The sequence below is a fragment of the Sceloporus undulatus genome, chromosome 4, assembly GCF_019175285.1.
Source record: "Sceloporus undulatus isolate JIND9_A2432 ecotype Alabama chromosome 4, SceUnd_v1.1, whole genome shotgun sequence".
NCBI lineage: Eukaryota > Metazoa > Chordata > Lepidosauria > Squamata > Phrynosomatidae > Sceloporus > Sceloporus undulatus.
Window position 1 is genome coordinate 127,683,101 of NC_056525.1, and position 23,152 is coordinate 127,706,252.

Consider the following 23,152-nt stretch of genomic DNA (forward strand, 5'->3'; position numbering starts at 1 on the left):
TCACATGTATAAATCTCATGGTTTTGTAAGATGAAGCTATGGATATTAAATCTGTAAAAAACAGCTATTACGTTTGTAGTGCAGAACATTCATAGTGAAGCAACAAACAGGGACACTTTTCGGAGCTCCAGTTTGCAGTGTACCCAATGTCACACAGTGTGACAGAACAGCACACATACATATAAAATCCCACTTGAAGAAGCAAGAACACATCTGTCCTCCAATATATTTATTATCTGAGGTAAATGTCTTCTTCTGGAAGCACTCTCACAATAGAGAAGACCCACTAGTGAAAGAGAAAATCTGAGATGTATTAAAAACAGTAATAATTAATAGGTTGGGGAAAAACACATTTATAAAAATCATAGCAGGGGCAGCACCATAGTTGGGTAAGCAAAGAGTAAGTAATAAGGTATCATTTGGGTTTCTTCAGCACTCCATCATAACCCAGCAATATGTCTCCAGAGAGGCCTGCTTTCCAAAGCTAAACAAGGAGATGGGAGTCACACTGCTTCAAGTGGAAGAAACTCTTTGTTACAAAGATAAGAAATTAGAAACATGTATGGTCTTGCTATTTTTTATTCTGCAGGTTATTGCACCTTTCTAAAACTTGTTTCTCTAAGTCCAACAACTTTGCATACAGCTTCTCAGCCATGTCTTCACTAACATCCATCTGAAAGATAAAGCATACAAAACAAACCGGATTAGCTTTTCTCACTACTCTTCCCAAAGCTTGGAAAAGTTACTTTGATGTAAAAATGGGAGGAATTTATCAGTATGGTTGTATTTTAATGAGCTTTTTAGACTACAAGAATGGTGGCTGGGAAATTGAGTGTTCTGTGTTAACAATTTCCAGCCACCATTCTAACAGTCTAAAAAGCGCCTTAAAAGACAACCATACTGATACATTCCTCCCATTTTTACATTAAATCCTTCCCATTATTTTTGGTTGATCATTTATTAAATTTAGCCAGTGTTTCCCACTGCCAAAAGCAGCCTCAAAGGGATTTATAGCATACACAATGCAAATTCATTATTCTGTAATATAAGAAAACAGCACTGACACTAACCATAATACAATAAAAATATCTGTCACAAAAATATCATTTAAACACAATACAGTGTTTACAATACAGTACTAAAAGTTTTCATTCACAATGCACAAATTGCCTTCTCATTCCTGCCCACTCCAACCTACAATGAATATCAAAGAAGCTGTCCACAATTTTCTGATGTTAATAAAAAGACAATGGAATGTTAAGTTAAATTATTTTATACAGTACGCATTAACCAAATGATAAATGGCTGTTTCATGTATTTTAGGTGCCATTACGCTTGTTTAAAAAGAAACTGCCTACTTCAGCTGAGTGTTGGCAATGTAATGCCAATAATGCTTCCCTGGATCATATGATTATTGCATGCTCAGTGATTACCCCTTTTTAGTTGGATGTACAGTTGGCCCTTGTTATTCACTTGGGGTTTGGTTCCAGGATCCCCCACGCTACCAAAATCCATGGATGCTCAAGTACCATTAAATACAATGGCAGAGCAAAATGGTGTTCCCTGTATAAAATTGCAAAATCAAGGTTTGCTATTTGGAATTTATACTTTTTTTGAATAATTTCAAGTCGTGGATGCTTGAATCTTTGGATTAAAAAATCCATGGATAAGGAGGGCTGACTGCATTACAATACACCAATTTCGTACTGGAGAAAATTTTGTATTTGTATGTGGTGTGCTCTTTTAAATTATATCTCTGAAGCATGGTATTTAACTAATGGCAAACCTGGTTGGATCCTGCATGCCCTTACTGTTCCTAACAATAAAAAAAAATTCTTCACCTATTGTTGGATGGTCAGATCACATTGCTTTAGCTATCCATGCTATAGATACTAACTTCAAGATAAGGTGTTTCCAGAAATCCTCTCAGCTTATGTCAATTTATGTGGCTAGGCCACACTAGTATTTTATTTACTCTCCTCATTCCCCTCTTTTCCTTCCTTTTTGTACTCATACTTTAAAAACCCTATAATTATTTTTTAAATAAAATATTTCCTTTATTGGTACCAAGAATCTGCTATTTGAGACAGCTACTTTCCCTCACCTCGTGATATAATTTTTTATGCTTGCATGGCTGAGCATTTACCAACAGAGTAAAATAATTTGTGGTATCTGTGTAATTTCCTCAGTGTTATATTTACCTTACGGAGCTCAATGTAATTCTTTCCAAAGACTGTGGTACAGCTGTGGCATTTCACCAGTGGGTCCAGTGTTTCAGGCTTCTGCTTGGTTAACCAAATCTAGATTAAAAATACAAGCAGCTCTCATTCAAAAAACACCCAAGCACTTTTGAGATCTCTTCTCTGGGCTTAATCTGGAGCTAAAAGACTCAGTTTGGAGACTAAGGAGGCTCAATACTGAGAACCAACAACACATCCAGTGAACATAACAAGAGGAGAAAGTGGACAGAAACAGTAAGATATGGAGTACTGACATACTATTTTGCAGCAGAACAGTAATGTAATGGCAATAGCACTTACATTTTGGTAACACTTTATAGTGCTAGGCACTCTCTAAACCTGTGGCGGTGAATCTATGGCACGTGTGCCCTCTCTGGCATGTGAAGCCATTTTGGAGGGCATGCAGAGAGATGGGAGGGTGGAGGGGAGAGGAGGAACAGGTGCATGCCTGTTCCTCCTCTTCCTGCCCTCCTATGCCTTTAGCTGCCTCTCTGGAGACAGCTAAAGGCCCAGGAGGGTGGGGGAGGAAGAAGAGGAACAGGCACATGCCTGTTCCCCCCACCCTCCTGGGACTTCAGCTTTCTCCGGAGAAGCAGCTAAAGGCCTAGCAAGGTGGGCAGGAAGAGGACAAACAGGTCTGCACTTTTTCCTCTTCTTCCCCTTGCCCTCCTCCCAGGCCTTTAGCTGTCTCTGTGAAAGTCCCGCTCCTGGAAGGTGGAAGTCCTGCCTCCAGAAGTCCTGTTCCCCTCTTCCAGGAAGTTCTGCCCCCGGCACCGGGTGCTGGAATGCCTTTCAGTCTGGATAATCAGTCCCTAAAATATTTCCCATTACTGCTCTACGTGGTTTACAATCTGTAAGCCAATTGCCTCCAACAAGCTGGGTACTCATTTTACCGACCGACAAGAGGATGGAAGGCTGAGTCAACCTGCAAAATCGAATTCACATTTTAGCTGCAGTAGCAGCCTTTAACCATTACATTATCAGGACTTAGACCTGAACAACTTGACAGTTGGTAGAAGCCAAAATTAAAATAGGCTAAACTTCTTTGGGCTGCAAATAGGTTTTAGAGAAGTAATAGTGCCACTATATTCTGCTTTGGTCAAGCCCCACCTGGAATATTGTGTCCAGTTCTGGGCACCACAATTCAAAAAGGATGTTGAAAAACTAGAGTGTGTCTAAAGGAGGGTGACTAAAATGGTGAAGGGTCTGGAAACCATGTCGTATGAGGAATGACTTAGGGAGCTGGGGGTGTTTAGCCTGGAGAAAAGAAGGTTAAGAGGTGATATGATAGTCCTGTTTAAATATTTGAAGGGGTGTCATACTGAGGAGGGAGCAAGCTTGTTTTCTGTTGCTTCAGAGAACAGGACCCAGAGCAATGGATGCAAGCTGCAGGAAAAGAGATTCCACCTCAACATTAGGAGGAACTTCCTGACAGTAAGGGCTGTTCGACAGTGGAACACACTCCCTTGGAGTGTGGTGGAGTCTCCTTCTTTGGAGGTCTTTAAGCAGAGGCTGGATGGCCATCTGTCAGGGATGCTTTGATTGAGAGTTCCTGCATGGCAGAATGCAGTTGGACTGGATGGCCCTTGTGGTCTCTTCCAACTCTATGATTCTATCATTAATAATAATAATAATAATAATAATAATAATAATAATAATAAATATGAATTCCATCATCCTCATCTTCTGTCCAGCCCTCTCCTCAGGGGAAAGCCGAGTGGCAGAGGAACCTTGACTGTCCTCCTCCTCCTCTGCCTGGACTTCTCAGGAGAAAGCTGAGCGACAGAGGAGCCTTGTGGGGCAAATGTTTGCTCCTCTTTCTCCTCCAGTGCCTGGCCTTCTCAAGAGAAAGCCAGGCAAAGGAGAAGCATCGCAGAGTGAGTGTTTCCTCCTCCTTCTCCCATGCTTCTCCTCAGAGGAGCCTTGTAGGGTGAGTGTTTGCCTGTCTTCCTACTTCTCCTTGGCCTATCCTCCTCAAGAGACAACCAGGCAGAGTAGCAGCCTTGTGGGGCAAGCATTCGCCCTTCCTCCTCCTTCTCTGCATGGCCCTCTTCTCAAGAGGAGGCTGAAAGGCAGAGCAAATTTGAAGTCATTTCATATCCTTGCAGGCCGCCCAAAATCCCCCAAACCCATGGGCCATATGTTGTGCAGGCCTGGCTTAAATAAATAATTTAGTGTATTTATCGGTCATATGTTGACTCTACCATAAATTCTGCACTTTGATTAATAGCTCAACTTGTTAATGAAAGAGAGAGAGAACACTGCAAATAATAATAATAATAATAGTAATAATAATAATAATAATAATAATGGGGGAGAGAAGATTGGATGCATGGGACCCATGCCATTTGCCTGGGAAGACTCTTGAATCTGCTCTTTAATTAGAACTTTGGGTTTCCCATAAGTTTCTCAGTGATTTCAGGCATACCTCATACTTTGTTTTTATGAATATCTTCCCTGATTGCTTGAGGGCTGCTAAGCGGGCATAGCAATCAAATTTAAATCCACAATATATGCCAGAGCACACCTCCACACCTATTCCCCAATTCACACTGCAAAACAGCTCCTTGGAACCTCTCAGTATAGGGCAGTGGTGGGAAATGTGCAGCCTTCCAGATGTTGTTGGGCTGCAACTACCAGAAGCCCTAGTCAGGATAGTCAATGGGGGAGAGTTCTGGGAGATGCAATCCAGTAACATGTAAAGGGCCAAACAATCCCCACCCCAATATAATGTCCAGCACAGGTTTAAAAGTCATCAGATGTCAATTCCATAAATATGCAAAAGCATCTTACCTGTGCTTCTGCTCCATTATATGGCGTCAGTGTATACGTGGGAGTAAAAAGACGCAACTAGTGGGGAGAAAAGTGAAATAAATCAGTTCTCTTCTCCGCAGTCTGTGTGTAGTACACTAGGGCTAGAAAAACATTTCGAAAAGTGCAGGGGGAACGCTGCTCCTTCTGACCAAATTTACAGTAGGAATACCACAAACAGGAAACTGCACTTTCTCTATAAGTAGTACTTCTCAAGCTCTTTAATGTAGAGGACCAGCAGGGATCTTCCTGCACGTGCCAAGGACAGACACCATATTTGTGCCCATTGACTGCAACTTTCCTGGAAACTAGCACCCAATGCCTCACAGACTGGCACAAGTCCACAGGCCACTAATTCGAGTAGCAATGTTCTACATCAATGGCTACACCATAAATTTACAATAGACTTCACAACAGATTACATAAATTGTTGATCTACAAATTTAGCCTTTCCTTACACTTGAATCTGAATAGTTTCCCGCTTCCAAAAACTTATTTTCACGGCACACTGTTTCAGGAGGCCATCACACTCACCAACCACAAGATGGGGAAAAGCAACTTCCAGAGAAAAGGAGACAGAATTTCATAAGTCATGTTGGTCATCACAACACCTGGACACACGACACTAGAATACAGGCCCTATTCAGAAAAAAGGGGGAAGAGACAGAAGAGAGCAATGAACTCAGAAAGATAAGCACCCATGCTCATACCCAGCCATGGTGTTCATGCTGGAAGAAGCAGCTTTTATTGAAATGCCCCCACTCATTACCATCTAGTAACATTTCCTTCTGACTTTTATTCGTGTGAATGGAACAATCCAGTGGAACAATCCAACCCGGATTACTTTTGAGAGTACAATCCACTGGTTAGTTTCATTATGTCATTAGCATTTTCTTGAGTAGAGATGATCCCCTTCAGCCATTTGCAGTACTAAAACCAGAGGTCAGCCCTGGAAGTTGAGCTGTCTGAGAAGAAATGCTGAAACTGTTCTCAACCGCAACAGATCTTTTGGCAAGAAGATGGTTACTGTTCCACCTCAGAAATTGACAGCTCCTTTAAAGAAATCTGTTGCTTATTTAAGCAGGGCTCATCGTCTTTATAAAAGGACCAAACTGTTTCAAACATAAAATAATTTAACCTGTTACCCAACTAAATGTTGCAGCTCAGACCAGGAAAAGAATGAAAAGGGTAATGTACTACACTTACTGAGAACTACTGAAACTTAGAACTTTTGACCCCCATATTTCAGAGATTTTGGTTTCCTCTACTAATGAGATCAATTCCTTCGCAGAAAGGTTTAGCCCATACTAGGACTGTCAGATCACAACCTGAACACAGCCAGCTCTCAGATCCCCCAAGTAAAGAGCCTATTGTCCCTTTATTTTCCATCTTGGTCTTTCCATCTACCTTTCACCCAGAAGATGTAGAAGAAGCTATTGGTATACCATGGCAGACTTGTTTGGATAGCACCATGGGAGCCCAGGGATTAAACAGTCCACTTGGCAGCCTTACTGCAATGATAACCATGGATTTGGTGGAATAGCAACACATGCTATAGGTAGACGGTATATCTAAATAAACCTATATTGGTTTATATTGGTTATTATTTCTTATATTCTTATAAACATTAGGAAGAACTTTCTGACAGTAAGAGCAGTTCGACACTGGACACAGGTAGTCCTTCATATAAAGCAAAGGATCAGCCTCTTGATACAGAGAAATAAAATGGCTCAATTGACTTAAAATGCTGAACTAGAACACAAGTCCTCTGTTCTATCACAAAATGGTGATTCAGCACAAAATTTTTACTTTGTTCATCTGTGAAATGGTAACAATGATATATCAAATAAGTGCTGCTCTACTGAGAGAACCAGTTCCACCAGTGGAACCAGGAGAGGTTTAGCTTCCCTTCTCCATGCCACAGCCTCCAGCATGTTCTTCAAATATGTTCTGGAAGACTGAAAAATGCTGAGAAAACCTCTAAGGCAGATTTTCAAGTAGTGTGGAAGGCTATAAGAGGAAAGGGGAAAAGGAGAAAATACACTGATCTTGAATTCAACAAAACTTGATAACGTTATGAATATTTTGTGTATTTCAGAGCTTGAAAGTTACTTATTTGAAGTAAGTTGTTATGCAACTTGTTACAAAAGCCCTCCCGACTGTCATTTTATCCTGTTATTGTAACAAAAAATATTTTAACAACTTGTTATTTTTGTTCATATGTTACTTGCACTTGTTAGGTTTGACATAAGAATTGCATAAAACTGGAAAAAATCTGTTCTGAAATATAATTTACTACTCTAAAAATGTCCTTTAAATGTAACCTTTTTTTAAAAAATTGAAAACACTACTTGTCATACACTATCACAAAATATAAAGCAGCATGATTCCCAGCTGGTATATTCCTTTTAAAATGAAAGATCGTTATACACCCACTGCTTTAAAAAGGTAACTTGGGCGGGTTACAGACTGCCATTTGGGACGTCCTTAGGACGTCCCAGTTTAAAAAAGGGGCATCTCTTCTAGATGCCCCTACTCCTGTTACGGACTCTGTCCGTAACAAATGGCGGCAGCCGTTCCACACAGCTGCTGCCATTTTGACGTCTTGGACGCCTAGTGTCCAGACGTGTTGCGGCGGAAGTGACGCTGCAAAAGCGTGCTTTGCGGCGCCACTTCCAGGGCTCAGGAAGGAGCGCGATTTCCGCGCTCCTTCCTCGCAGCGTCCAGGAGTTTAGAAGCTGCGGCTCCTGGACGCTGCAAGCGGTGCCGGCAGCAGACCACCGCAATTCGGCAGTCTGTAACACACCTTGTAGCTCATGAATTCCATGCTCTGGTAAGTTTTAGCAGCACCAGAGGCTGTGGGATTATTTAATAACACCAAGACAATGGCAAATGGTAAACCAATGTAACCCACTATTTGTACTAAGCTAAACCATAAATAAATGTCCTGTATAAATTATCTAAATGAAACGGAAGCTTTTACAATGTGCTCACATTTATTTTGCTTCCACTGATTATAGGGAAGCACAATACAGAACACTTGAAATCAACTATGTCTCTCCTACTCCCACTGCAGAAATTTATACATGCCTGGCTTTTCAGTGATATGGGTTAGAAACCTTGGTCCAAAACACACTGCAGAAATAATCCAGTTTGAGACCATGTTAACTGCCCTGGCACAATGCTAGGGAATTTTGGGAACTGCCATTTTGTGAGACATTTAGCCTTCTCTGTCAGAAAGCTCTGGTGCCACAATAAACTACAGTCCCCAGCATTGAGCCAGGGCAGTTAAAGCAATCTCAGATTGGATGATTTCTGCAGTGTGTTTTGGACCTTAGTCTTTGATATTTCTGCAGCAATAGTCTAACATGGCTATCCCTCTGGAAACAGCCCAGTGAAAAATGGGATGAGCTGTTTTTTGTAAGAATAGCCATAGCACCATCTCACCCGCTTGTTGAAGTGGTTGTTCAAAGCCACACTTGTGAGGTCTGTAGCATATTTAGAAGAACTGTAGGCCTCTGTGCCTTTGCTGTGTTGGTAATCATCAAGACTGAAGTTTGACTTATGAGCATTGACTGAGGAGGTCCAGACAAGCTGGGAGGGCCTTTCAGTACAGCAAAGAAGAGGCTCCAGCTGTCTAATCTGCAAATAGAAGAATCAAAGTTTCATTCAGGTTTTAGGTCCATACAGAAGATGACCATATGAGCCAAACATGTTCTGCTTTGGCAATACTTCTGGTTTTAATGAACCCAGACGTGCAGTGAAAAGGAAGTTTATTGGAATTGTAGTGGGCCAGCTCATATGCATTTTGGCACTGTGGATAACCCCTGCAAAAACAAACCAAAGTCCACTTATTCATCCAGCAATGGTCTCTGAACTTCCCAGTTGCAAGGAACAATGCCAGTGTAACTGTTTTCTAAACTGAAAGGAGTACAAGCAGCCCTCCACATTTCTGGCTGACTTCTGCAGCTTTGATTATTCACAGATTTGATTAATCTAGTGTCTCTGGAAAGCTCTACTTCCTCTAACATGACTCTATGGTCAACATTCAGGAGAAGTCATGCTAGAGGACCTAGACATTCCTGGACAGAACACTTTCCCAGGCATTTGTAGGTCCTCCAGCACAATTCTATGATCATTTTCTGGCAAATACTAACCATAGAGTTGCATTGGAGGGCCTGGAGATTCCTAGAGAGGTGTCCTTTCAGGTGAAAAAATATTGGCTTTCCCCTCACTTTAACAGGAGAGCTGTGAATGTTGAGAGCCCACTTTATACCTGAAGACAGAATTTTATTGTAATGCAAATCATACAAAATGAAGTCTAACTGGATATTATTCATTAATTTTTGTGACAAAAAGAACAATTCTCAAAGGAGCTTGCAATCTAAATCAAATTTAGGATCCTATTTAAAATCCTTGTCACAAAAAGCAAAGAATCAATTCTTTATAGCACAGCTCCAGTCATTTCCAACTGTAAACACAGCATAAAACTAATGTAGTATAAAAATATTATAGCCACTTCACTAACCTGGAAAACAAAGATTTTGCCTTTGACAGCTGGGAGGCAGTCAAACTTTGGCTACTCAAGGTTAGTAGTTCCATTTCAGAAAAGGCTCGCCTAAGCCCATTTTACATTTATTTCTCCTTACATACATTTTATGTACAGTGGGAAATCAAGACTGCCTTTGCACCCCTCCCCTGACCAACCATGCCTTTTTTGCTATGGGTTTCATCTCATATCTATGTATCCAAACTGGAGCCCACACATATACACCCCAGTAATTCCATATGATTACTAGTCCCCAGATTTTGAAATATCTGAAATGCTTGAGACCAGAAGTGTTTTGGATTTCAGATTTTTTTTTTAGACTTTGGAATATTTGCATATGCATAATGAAATACCTTGGAAATGGGGCCCAAGTTTAAACATGAAATTCATTTATGTTTCATATACACATAGCCTCAAGGTAATTTTATACACAATTTTAAAATGATTTTGTGCATGAAATTAATTTTGTTCACACTGAACCATCAGAAAATAAATATCATTTCGATTATGCCAACAAAACAGGGAAATTGCTGGCGTATAAAATAAAAAAACAAAGGGAAAGGAGTATGATACTGAAATTAAAAGAAAAAGGAAATGAGTATACACAACAAGATAAAATTAAACAAATTATTACATAATATTATTCCAAATTATTTCTTATAGAAAATCAAACAAGATAGCAAGAAAACTAAGATTCAAGAATTAATCAGAAAAGAAAATACAGTGGTACCTCGGGATACGAAATACCCAGGTTACGAAATTTTCGGGATACGAAAAAATCCCATAGGGAATTATTGTTTCGGGTTACGAATGTTTTTTCGGGTTACGAAAAAACTTTTGGTGCTTTTTTAGGCCTTTTCGCACGGAATCGCGGCTTTTCCCCATTAGCGCCTATGGCAATTCGGCTTACGAAGGCTTTTCGGGTTACGAAAGCGGCTGCGTTACGAATTAATTTCGTAACCCGAGGCACCACTGTATTCCACAATTTACAGAAAAGCAGAAAAAAAAGAACTAAACAGTCCAATAACAGGGGAAGAAAGTCATAAGGCAATAAAGAAATTAAAAAACAACAAGGCTCCCGGACCAGATGGGCTCACTGCAAACTATTATAAAATCTTTGAAGAGGAATTGCTAGTACCTATGTGTGATACGATATGAGAAATCGAAAATGGTAAATTCCCACAAACCTGGTACAATGCGACAATTGTATTAATCCCCAAAGAAGAAAGAGATTCTGAATTGATTGAGAATTATAGACCTATATCACTTTTAAACCTGGACTATAAGATATATGCTTCAATTTTAGCAGAAGGGTTAAAAAAAGTTGTCACTCTGGATACATAATGACCAAGCTGGATTCTTACCGAGACACCAAATCAAAAACAATATAAGAACTGTGGTAGATATAATAGAATACTTTGAATTTCATTAAAAAGAAAAAATGGGAATAATATACCTGGATCTAGGGAAAGCATTTGACAATGCAAATTGGCTCTTCCTCAAAGAGGTATTAAAACAAAGTGATATAGGGAAAAACTTTCAAAATTGGGTTAATGTTATATACACTAATCAATCGGCCCAAACAGTTATCAATGGGGAAAGATCACAAGGTTGTAAAATAAATAAAGCCACATGCCAGGGATGTCCACTTTCCTCTCTCCTATTTATAATGATTATAGAAATCTTACTAAGGAAAATAAGAAATGATAAACAAATTAGAGGCTTACAAATCAGAAATCATCATTATAAACTAAAGGTATTTGCGGACGACATTGTAATCTTTTTAGAAAATCCATCACACAGCATTGAAAAATTAAGTTCAACACTAGAAGAAGTCTGTGACTTGCCAGGATTTAAAATAAATAAACAAAAAAGTGGCATATTGACAAAAAACCTTTCCAAAGCAGATGAGAAATCTTTGTTAGGGAAATCAGAGTTAAAAGCAATACAGAAAACAAAATATCTAGAAATTACTATTACAAACCAAAACTCAGATCTGTTAGAAAACAACTACCTGTATATCAAAACATGGAATGTAATTCAGGAAGACCTGAAAAAATGGAGGATGCTACAACTATCATTAATGGGAAGGGTAGCTCTGATACAAATGTATGTACTGCCTAAAATGATGTTCTTCTTTCAAACCATTCCCATTAGTACATCTGATAAACTTTTTAAGAAATGGACAAAAGATATAAGAGAATTCATCTGGTTAGGCAAAAAGCCCAGAATAGAAACATCTGTCCTGCAAGACAGTAAAGGAGAAGGAGGACTGGGCCTATCAAATCTGCAAATCTATCATAATGCATGTGCCTTTATGTGGATAAAGGAATGGATTAATTTGAAAAATGAGAAATTGCTTGATCTGGAAGGCGTGAAACTGGATAAAGGATGGCACGCATTTCTGTGCAATGGAGAAGAGATGGAATTAAAAGATTTGAACAAGCATGTGTTTAGAAAACCTTTACTAAAATTTTGGTACAAATATAAAAGTTCATTTTATTTGAAAATCCCAAGCTGGACTGCCCCCCAGGAAGCTTTCCATAAAATTCAAGGAACATCAAAAGGCAAATGGATTACTGTTGTCCCTCCATATTCGCTAGGGTTAGGGGAACAAGACCCTCGTGAATATGGAAAAAACGCAAATAGCAAAAACACTGTTTTTACCTGAGAAGACACCTCTCTAGGAATCTCTAGGTCCTCCAGTGCAACTCTGTGGTCAATGTCCAACATACACTGACCATAGAATGGCACTGGAGTAGCTACAAATGGTCTTTCAGTGAAACTTTTAGTTAAAGTTGACCACAGAGTTGCACTGGAGGACCTAGACAGCCCTAGAGATAATATATTAATGAAATCCATGAATAATCAAATCCGCAAATATCATTGCCACAAATATGGAGGGATGACTGTACATATAAATATATATTATACAAAACAAAAGCAGGAGTTGAATTAAAAACTTTGGAAATGCTTCAGAAAGAAGAAACAGAGATACAGTGGCTATCATTCCACCAGTTAAAAGAGAGATTCAAAATAGATATGCAACAGATGGGAATTGAAAGTGAAATAAAAGATATAGAAAAAATTTTATCAAAAAAATTTTATCAAAAAATTTATCAAAAACATATGGTATCCAGAATTTATTAAATATTGAACTAAATGAAGAAGCAGTAAAGGACTGTATGGTAAAATGGATGCAGGATATAGGGGAACAAATACCTCTCAACAGCTGGGAGAAACTGGGGGGAAAAATTGAAATTCACTAGAAGTGCTCATTTAATTGAGAACTATTATAAACTTTAACAGGTGGCACCTATCACCTGTAAAACTGGCAAGGATGAAAAATGAAACCAAAGGATATAATTGTTGGAGATGTGGGGAAACAAATGCCAACTACTTCCACATGTAGTGGACATGCAAGGTTGCAAATGAGTTTTAGGAAGCAACCCACACAAAAATCCAGGATACCTTTCAACTAAACTTTGAAAAAAAATCCCAAATTATTTTTATTAAATATCACAGAAGAACTGGAAGGGAAACTGAACCAAGACCAAATAGGGGTTATGCCATATATGATTACAGCAGCCCGTTTTATTTTAGCAAAGTATTGGAAAGGAGGAAAACCCCACATGTTAGAAGACTGGTTAACAAAATTAAATGATTATGGACAAACTAACAATGACACTCAATGATAAATCGGAGCAACAAGGAAATGGGAAAAAATCAACCAAGTTTGGGACCTAGCCTAAAAAAGGGTAAGGAACCCTATTTGGACATATATAAGGACCAGCAATATTGAAAGGAAGATGTATAAGAATGAGACTAAAATTAGAGATAAATATGAAACAATGGTGTATATATAACTAATAACATATACATTGTACAAAGAATACATTAATTTTTTAAAAGAAAAAAACATATATGTACGTAACAAATGTAAAGGTGGGGAAGCTTTGGATGGAAAGGTGAAATCAACTTCCTCTGGTATAGTTAAGTTCTTTTTAAGTGAATTTGCTTTTGCTCTTCTCTGCTACAACCATAAGATGATACCTGAGTTCTTAGTGATGAAGGAAGTGAAAACTGAATATTATAAGAATGTTGTATTTTAATTTAAAAAAAAAACAAATGTGTCACTGTCTCAGCCATTCAAGTGGACAATTTTTGGATTCTGGAGTATTTTGGTGTTTGGAATTCTGGATGAGGGAGACTCAACCTGTATGAGACTTACAGTAGGTCAAAGAGTACGTACCAGTACAAAATGTCCAAATAAGTTTGTTTCAAAGACCTCCTGCAGGCCATCTGGAGAGACTCTGTCCTCCTGAGACATCAGGCCCTCAGCTGTGGTCAACATCCTGAGTGCTCTCCTGAGAAAAGGATGAAAGGTTAGAAATCACTTTGTGGAAAAGAAGACAGTCACCCTTAAGAGAGATAACCAGTGACAATTATATATCTGTACCAAGGAAAGCAAAGAGTGCACTCTTCTTTTTCCTATGAAAATGCTGACTCATTAACAGTTTTATTTGGAAGATTCTAGAGTAGTGGTTCTAAAAATGTATCCCCGAACTACCACTGATCCTATGTGGACTTTCAGCACTCTCTATGGTGAGAATTACCGGGGTGGGGGGGGGGATAGGAATGCTGTACTTTTCCACAACATGCTGAACAGCCAATTTGCTTGTACATTGAAATGTTCAAGCTTGTTGAGTTTTCTGGTGGCATTTGGCTAGCCACTGTTGGAAACAGGATGTTGGAGAAAAATGGAATGAAACTCATTCAGCCCTCCAGATGCTGCTGGACTGCAGCTCCACAAAGCCCTAGCCAACATCATTAATGGGATGTGTAGGGAAGCTGAGAATTGCAGTCCAATCATCTCTGGAGGACTGCATGATTCTTATCACTGGCCTAGAAGGACCCTCCACCCTGCTGTGGTCTTTTTGTTCTCTTCAACAGTGTAAACATAACAACTTGCCTGGAATTCTGAAAACTTCCAAATGAGTCCCTAGATTGCAGCTGGAAACCAGAAGCAAATCAAAGGGGCGGCCTTCAGCTCAATAAAGGACTGCTGTTCTAGAACACGGATTTCTAAGATAACACAGTAACTGATGCTAGGGGGCTATTATGGTGCAAGGACTGGTACTTATGTCTCAGTTGCCCATCTCTCCTACAGGCAGCAATTAAGTGAAAGTGGCAGGACACTTAAAAATGGAAGGCTGATTTGATGTCAGCTTGGGCCAGCTGGTGTGGTGGCATGTGTCCATTCTACTGCCAGAGAGATCCAGATGTTATCAAAACTTACGACAAGTAACTATACATAGTGATTGGCTCCTTAGCAATAAATCAGGGGGAAACCTACCTGGCAGGCTCGTCATCAGGACAAACAAGATGAAGACTGTAATACACTCTATGCAAATAAAGCTTTCTACATAAAATCAAGGCAAAATTGTAGTTCCCATGTCACATATGAAGTAGCACATACTGGGTGCAAGAGGACTTTGCTTCATTTTGTTCCACTTGAGGATGTTCCATCACTGTAGCTACAGAGGTTTGGGGCTGGTCAGTATTTGGATAGGAGAGCACTTGGGAACCCAATATGTGTTGCTTTGAACTCCTTAGAGGAAGAGCAGGATACAAGTATAAATAAAATAGCCAGCTGTTAGGTTACAGGTTAGGTTTTAAGCCACTTCAGGATTCTTCCCTGGTCACAGCAGTTCAGTGCATGATAATAGTTTAACACAGAGAACAAGGCAGACTTAAGATAATGCAGAATAATAGCATTCCCACATCTTGGCATCCCCACATCTCAAGTTTGTGTGTTTTTCCAGTTTTAAGGACAAAAATAATTCAGGTGCAGAAAGTACTTGATAAAATGAATAGAATATTAAGATACTGTGGCTTGGATAACTGTGAAAACACATTAAATAGTATGCTGTTAGAGTGATCACAAAGCAAAGAACTGTTGTTATCTTGGACAGCTGCACATATATAACAAGAAATTCTGGCAGACAAACATGTCATGTAGAGGGATGAGGGGGGGAAAGGCTATATCTCCTGGAATGCTACTTTCTATACCACTATTAAGAGACAGGAGCACCATCTTCATTTGCACCCAATTATATCTCACATTAACCCTATATAGTTATTTTCTGCAGATTTCTAAGAACTCAAATAAACCAGAAAGAATCCCAAGACTATCAATTTAAATAAAATTAGATTTTCCATGTCACTGGATAAATTTCAATCATATTTGGAAGGAATGTTTAGGATGGTTTGACTTGAGCTACATGATATACATACCATATACTTTTGGGAACCCACACATTTCTCAAAAATCAGTTAGATAGATTATCACCAAATCTGTAGGCTATGTTTATGATGGTCTGTTGTTTTTTTTAAAGGTTGTGGAAGAAAGAGCTGAAAGAAATAATATTTTTATGAAATGTGACCATTCCAAACATAACCTCAAAATCTGGTGCTTCGGGGCATCAAAAAACAGAAGGACTCATTGTCTCCTTTTAGAGTATTACAAATAGACTCAGGCAACTCCATGTACAACTCATTCAGGAAAGAGATAACCTACTAAGCTTCCTGGGAGAGGGAAAAACTTTAAAAAACAGGAGGGGGCTTTGGCATTCCTGGGAAATCTGTTACTGATCACATAAAAACTGGTGGACACCCCAATAATTAACCCCAATTAATCTGGGCATTCCTGGTATTACAGATTACAGAGGTATTTAAGAATATATTGACTTCACTGAAGGAGGTAAGCCCAAATGAAAATTTCCAAGTGTCATATTGTTATATATTGGGGGGGGAAATCCAAAAAGCTGTTCAAGAGTAATTAATATTTTCTATTTTTTATTTACATAGCATTTACACAAATTAAAATAAAGTATCTTACGTAAAGTGAAGGTGAAACTCTCTTGTAGGCTTACAGTTTAAATAGACAGTAACCTTGGGAAAATAACACACAACACAAAAGCAACAAAAACTGGCAGAAAAGAATAGCAGAAAAGGTCCAAAACAGGCAAGTCTTGGCTGCTCTTTAAGTATAAGACTAAATTAATGCATCTACCTTTCTGAAACATTCCAAAGAACATAAGAACAATGCAAGAAAGCATAGCACATAGAGGAGAGAAGGAGAAATCTTAGGTTCAGCAAGGAGGATGTTGACAGAATGGTAAAAATGTGAGCAAGAGGCTAATGGAAGACCATGAAAGCAAGGAGCAAGAGTTTACAGTGAAAGTGATATGGAAAAGGGAGACAGCAAGAAGGAGAGTGGAAATATGATCCTCATTTTACTCCAGATAGAGATATTGTACCAGAATGGCAATAGGTCTAGAAAATGAGCACCTCTGAAAGTCCCCTTATGTCTCCGACTTACTTCAAGAGCAATACACTACAATAGTTACACAAGTTTAAGAATTAAAGCTGTTGCTCTTTAAAAAAAACTACCACATTTTAAAATATTGAAAACATCCAACATAGAATTTATTTAATGCGTTAGATGAGAAACATAGAAAGCTACTCTTCCAGAGATAGTATTTTACATTGTGACTGATGGCCAGTTTAGCTGCTGCTCTTAGTGGGAAAACAATAAGGTAAGGGAAAGGAAATACACTCATATGTAAGGGGATGTGTGCAAGATGCAAGGGAGAAGGTGACAGCCTGGAACACTTTTCCTGTGAAATACATTAGAAGTAACATTAGGGGTCAAAGGGCTATAGGAAAATCTGCATTTCTGCTATTCTAAACACATTATTAGACATCTAATCTCTAAACACATTTTGGAAGTCTAATGTAGCCTCTAATGTTTCTCACAGAGCCAACTCTGGTCCCAAAAGTTTTCTCCTTTTTATTCTGACTCTCAACTACTTTCTCATCAGCTAGACACAGGCAAAGGGCTCTGTCTTCTCCATACCCCTAACCTATGTGTGAACAGCAAAAGAAGCTCTGGAAGAGTTCAACCCCTGAGAGTCTTCTATGCATGAGTAAAAAATCAGAGATACAGAGATATGGAGCTGAGGTCATTAAGTATGGGAAAAACCTGTCAAAGCTTCTGTGTGTTCACATCAGACAAGACTTTACTAGTCCTTGACTGTGTCTTGGCACCTGGATGGGTGGGTGGGAGTCAGTAGGAAAGGCCAATATTACTGACTTCTGCTTAATTCAGCGTATGGTCCTTGCCTAAAAGAAGCATTTATATAACACTCTTCTGAAACCTTTAAAGACTATATCCCTATATAATTCTAGCATGGTGAAATGTATGCCAGCATCATTACACTGGAACCCACAGTTGCACAATCAGTTGTGCAATGGGCATCATGGACTGTTTCTCAGTGGTTGCTTAGCTCACTACCCACCAAGTCCAATGTTAGAGAAAGGGCTGCATATGTTCTGGAAATATTTGCTGCATTAGGGACCATAGTTGTGCAACCGCTGAGAAACTGCAACTGCTAGGGCAAATATTTTTGCACAACAGTAGTATCCCAAGAGGATTTAAGTTTAGGATATTTATGACCATCTGTTTTTCCACTGAAAAGAATTTACTTGATCAGATTGAAGTGTTACCCTCAGCTGGCAAGTTTGAGTGCAGTAAAAAATGTTTTAAAAAATGTTTTGAAGGAAGGAAATAAAGTGCAATAACAACAACACCAATGCTGACTTATGTTATATATAACTACCTATTAAGGACAGCACTTTATCTAGCTAGTTAATAATGCCTTAACACACACATTAGTGTTTAATGTGCCACAAGACTGAATGGCATCCTCTTGGTGATATATACCTACATATATCTTTTATGTTCATGGCTGGAGAAAGTATTCCTCCACACTCTCCCCCTTGTATGGACCACAATACATGGAGAACTCATTTCTCCTGCACCCAACCCAGCATGGCCATTTTGTGGCCTGGCAAGAGTGAGAACAGCTAATAGCATCTGACTATGTTCCAGAAGTCCTGGAAAATGCCTTTATCATTTTGCATCCAGCTGTACACAGACAGATTCTTGTGGGCTATGACATCTACCACATGATTTAAGTTCTTGATTTGTTATTTTCCCCCACAACTACCTTTTGTGTGTGCAAACATCAAAAAATAAAATGAATAGTACAGTCTCCTGTCATATACTAACCCTATCACACTCTTTTTCAAAATCTGTTTTTCACAGAGTATAAAACATTTGAGCCAAGATTTTCAGAGATGGGAGCCACACTTATAGGTTACTTTAGAAGGAAAAGAGGTGGGATGGTGTGAAAGATACAAGAGATTTGAGATTCAGTTGATTTAACTTCTTGTTTCTATTCCTCTAGTATTATCAATATAATACAATGTGGCTCTGAAAGCTAGGAAATTTATTCAAAACAGGCATACCTATATTTTTAGACTTTTAATAGTAGCCTACTGGCTTGTATGCTTAAGGTTTATTGCATGTGTAACAAAGGAAAAAGAAAAGCCAGAGGAAAGCCTTGAGTCACATTGTGCTCGCTACAAAGTAGAAAACATCACATTGCCTAATGCTGCCTCAGAGGAAAGAGGTTCATGACCTAAACCCTGGGTTTAGGTTTCTCACAGAGAAAACTGTGGCCATGGTCTTCTGTGCTGGAATGTCCATTGAACCCTTCCCTCCCACTCACAATGCCAGAAGGAAAATAAAGAGCAACTGACCAGTCAGATATATAATACCTGGAAAAGATGCCTTGTAAAAATGCCCAGAAACTGATACGTGGATTTACCATGATCCCAGCATTCAAGAAGAGATAATCCAAACGATGAAATCTACACAATGAAAGTGACACCCGGTTATTGCAACATCTGCAATATCACAATGAAAATGACACCCACTTATAGCTAGGAGAGAAACACAGTGAGCACCAGAACTGCTTAATATTGTAAGCTGTCTCTGAAAGACTAATTTTATAAAGGAGTGAAGAAATTAATCAGACAAATGAACAAACTGGAAATAAAAAGTGTGGGTTCCTAATACCGAGGATAATACCACATCCTTCTTTAGCAGGATCAAGTGTTTTCCCACTTGATCCTGTTTACTGTAGGAAATGACTTGGCTCTTAGCCATCCTTTATTACTATATAGTAACTTCCTAGAACAGTTTTGGCTCCTGGTCCAATGAAAATAAAGAAAACTTTCCCATTTGTAGCCCTCTAACTACATTTTGTTACAATGGTGGGATATTTGTTATAACCTTGCTTATTATGCCATCTAACAGATACAAAGTCACCATGGCATAAGTATGAATAATGTACATCTCAGGGATGTTTAGTCCATGATCAAGGCAAAAGTAAATTTTGCCTGCAAAGCACAGTTTAGGACGTGGGTCACCACGTATTTTCCCACTCAAGGTTCCCATCAATGTGTTTTCATGGGAAATGGTGGGAATTGTAATGTCTAGTTTTGCCTTTAAAAGAGTAACCTTTTAAGGAATTTGTTTGCTACAACCAGATGGATACTATTCTGAAATTTATCCAAGGGTCAAGGCTTCAAAGCAAAAACCGGCAACACTGTCACAGCCTGCAAAGCTTGGAGAACTACAGGTTGTGTCTCCCTTATTCAAAATGATTGAACTAGAAGTGTTTTGGACTTCAGATTTTGGAATATTTACATATAGATAATTAGGTCTCTTGGAGAGGGGACCTCAGACTAAGCATGCAATTCATTTGTTTTGTATACAACTTATAAACATATCCTGAAGATAATTTTACACACAATATTTTACTTATTTTGTGCATGAAACACAGTTTGTGCATACTGAACCATCAGAAGGCAAAGGAGTCACTGTCTCATCCACCCATGTGGACAATTTTGGAGGATTTCAGATTTGCAGATAAGGGACATGCAATGTATATTTGAATGAACAAAGAAACTCCTCACTAAGCCACAGGAAGCTCATCTAAGTGCCTTTGCCTTGTCACCTACCTCATTTTGATCTCTTCAGCTGCATGCAGGACAGACTCCAGCTTGCCCACATCTATTTGAACAATGCTGATGTCTGCATGGGTGAAGTGGGACAACAGTTTGTTACGGGTCGCATTGGCCTTCTCCATGTTCCTGCAGGCTAAGCACACACGGAGGCTAGCATCTTCCTGGAGGAGACGCTCACAAAGTGCAGAACCAATCCCACTGCAACAGTAACAACATATGGTCAAGGCATTGAGAATCAAGTCCAAAGCTTGGAAGGGTTTCTTTTACAACTCCCAGAACCCCCCCCCCCCCCCGCATAGCCTGTAGCCATTTGGACTGGGGAGATATGGGAGTTGTAGCCAAAAAGGAACAAGCTGTGCTCAAACCATTCCATGCCATTCACACATTTCACTGGGAGACAAAAGAAAATTTCCTACATTTTTTCGATAGAGGCAGATGTAGAGGCCATTTCTGATCATTTTCAACTGCTGAGAGCGACACAAACAGGGTGAACAGCAGATGCTTCCTGCTGGTGAAGTCCATTGGTTCTGATGAGCCCCCTGCAATGTCACTACAGTAGGCCCTTGGAATCCACTGGGGGCTGGTTCCAGGACCACCAATGGATACTAAATTCTGTGGATGTTCATCCCATTATATACAATGGCGTAGTAAAATAGCATCCCTTATATAAAATGACAGTGGTCCGTTACAGACCGCCACTCTGCGACGGTCTGCCAGCACTGCTGTTTGCTCCGCGAGGGAGCCGCGGCAGCCAAACCGTGCAACTCCCGCACGGAGCAAAAAAGTAGCTCCAAAATGGAGCTTCTTCCTGCGGCGCACTTATGATGCCACGAGGCGTCAGTGGCGCACTCGCGATGTCATAAGCGATGTGCGATGTGCAGACGCACAGTGTCCACTATGTCAATATGGTGGCGGCCGTGTGGAACGGCCGCCGCCATATTATATGTATTGACTACGTATTAGGGTTAGGGGGGTGCGGAAGCACCACCCCTTCCTAACCCTAATACGTAGTCAATACGTATTTTATGGTGGTCTGTAACGTGCCAGAGTCGAGTATTGCTTTTTGAATTTTTTAAAAAAATATTTATAAGTCATGAATGGTTGAATCCATGGATACAGAAGACTGAATGGATGCAGGAAACTAAACCAGTTTTATTCTTATTGGATCTGGGGACTTGCAAACTCACTTAGGAGACAAATCATATTAAAAGGATAGTGTTCCCAAAACTATGATTACTCCTTGATGGTACATATATAGGGTCAAATGACAATGACTACATTTGCTCCACTACACAAATGAAGGCTGGAGACTTTTCTAGTACAGTATAGGGTGCTGATTGTGCCAAACATCAACCAGAAATCCATGTATTCTGGACTTAATAAGAATACAGAAGATGGGTAATTCAAAACTATTTTCAGAATTGCTGAGCAGAAACAACAGTAGTAATTGTGTCTGAACTCTGGCAGGAAATACCATATGCCAGGACAAAGAGTATTAGACCTTGCACATGAATTTAGTGATTGATGAGTCTCTGATTACTCATCAAGTACCCAAGGAAAATCAACTCAGTGAGATGTGTGCTGGAGAGCAGTGCTGAAGATACCATGGTCAGCGAAGAAGACAAATGAATGGTCGGAATTCTCTCTGTAAGCCAGGATGACTAAATTGAGACTGTAGTATTTTGGTCACATCATGAGAAAGCATGATCCATTAGAAAAGACAATGATGCTGGGAAAGGTATAGGGCAGTAGAAAGAGAGGAAGATCACACAAGAGATGGTTAGGTTCGATCAGGGAGGCCATGGCCCAAGCCTAGAGGATCTGAGTAAGGCAGTCAAGGACAGGGAATCTTGAGACAAAGTAGTCTCAAGGGCAGGTAACAACAACAACAACAACAACACACTAGGAGTCAAGTTTTCTGAGCAAAGGAAGTGGTAACGGTTGGCATAAGGCCTTTAAAATTCTAGGCCTTACTTATCTTTTCTTCAGGACTATAGCATCTCTTTCTCCCCCCAATGTTTCCCCCCCCCCCAATGGATTTATTTTCTCTATGGGTGTCCATCCTCCCATTGCAAAAAGAAGAATACATACTGAAAAACATGGTGAGAAACAGAGCTGTATCATAAATAATGGAACTAAGAAAGAAGGCTGGGAGTGAAAAATCAGGGACTGTATCCTGAACTAAGTTTTAGGTCATTGAGATATCAATTAACCTTTTGTTTAAAAAAAGATTATCAGAAATTCCTCTTCTCCAGGTGACCATCCCAGTATCTACTTTTGTTTATGTGTGTGTGTTTTTATCACTACTCAACTCAAGTGACTCATTGTGGAACTACATCTGTACTACAGCTTTACTCAGCAGTATGTTCCCTGTGTCATCCAAATGTAGGTCCGCTCTTTCTCTTCTAACATCTTAGGCCTGTTACAGACTGCCAAAATAAAGCTGCTTGGGGTCTCTTTGGAGGTATGCTATTTAAATGATGCATGGGTCCTATGAATCCGGAAGCTGCACCAAAGCTGCCCTCCAGTGCTTAGGAATGGAGTGTGGCTTTGGCGCAACCTCCGGACTCTTAGGACCCATGCATCATTTGAATAGCATACCTCCAAAGAG

The 23,152-nt window shown here is 39.6% G+C and overlaps 1 protein-coding gene across 3 annotated transcripts in view; it reads right to left on the reverse strand.

Moving 5' to 3' along the window:
- Nucleotides 1–214: 214 nt before the first annotated feature.
- HSD17B7 (hydroxysteroid 17-beta dehydrogenase 7) overlaps nt 215–23,152 on the reverse strand; it is a 24,702-nt gene continuing 1,764 nt past the window's right edge. The window contains exons 2-10 of one of the 3 annotated variants that reach the window (XM_042465877.1): nt 20,536–20,739; nt 19,288–19,380; nt 15,080–15,211; nt 13,853–13,967; nt 8,499–8,693; nt 5,586–5,690; nt 5,034–5,090; nt 2,202–2,300; nt 215–673 (exon numbers count right to left, since the gene is read on the reverse strand). In XM_042465877.1, coding sequence (XP_042321811.1) covers nt 572–673; nt 2,202–2,300; nt 5,034–5,090; nt 5,586–5,690; nt 8,499–8,693; nt 13,853–13,967; nt 15,080–15,211; nt 19,288–19,380; nt 20,536–20,739 — 1,102 coding nt within the window. In that variant the 3' untranslated portion in view covers nt 215–571. Of the gene's footprint in view, nt 674–2,201; nt 2,301–5,033; nt 5,091–5,585; nt 5,691–8,498; nt 8,694–13,852; nt 13,968–15,079; nt 15,212–19,269; nt 19,381–20,535; nt 20,740–23,152 lie in introns of all 3 variants that reach the window. The other 2 variants (XM_042465876.1, XM_042465878.1) reach the window with 2 other exon arrangements.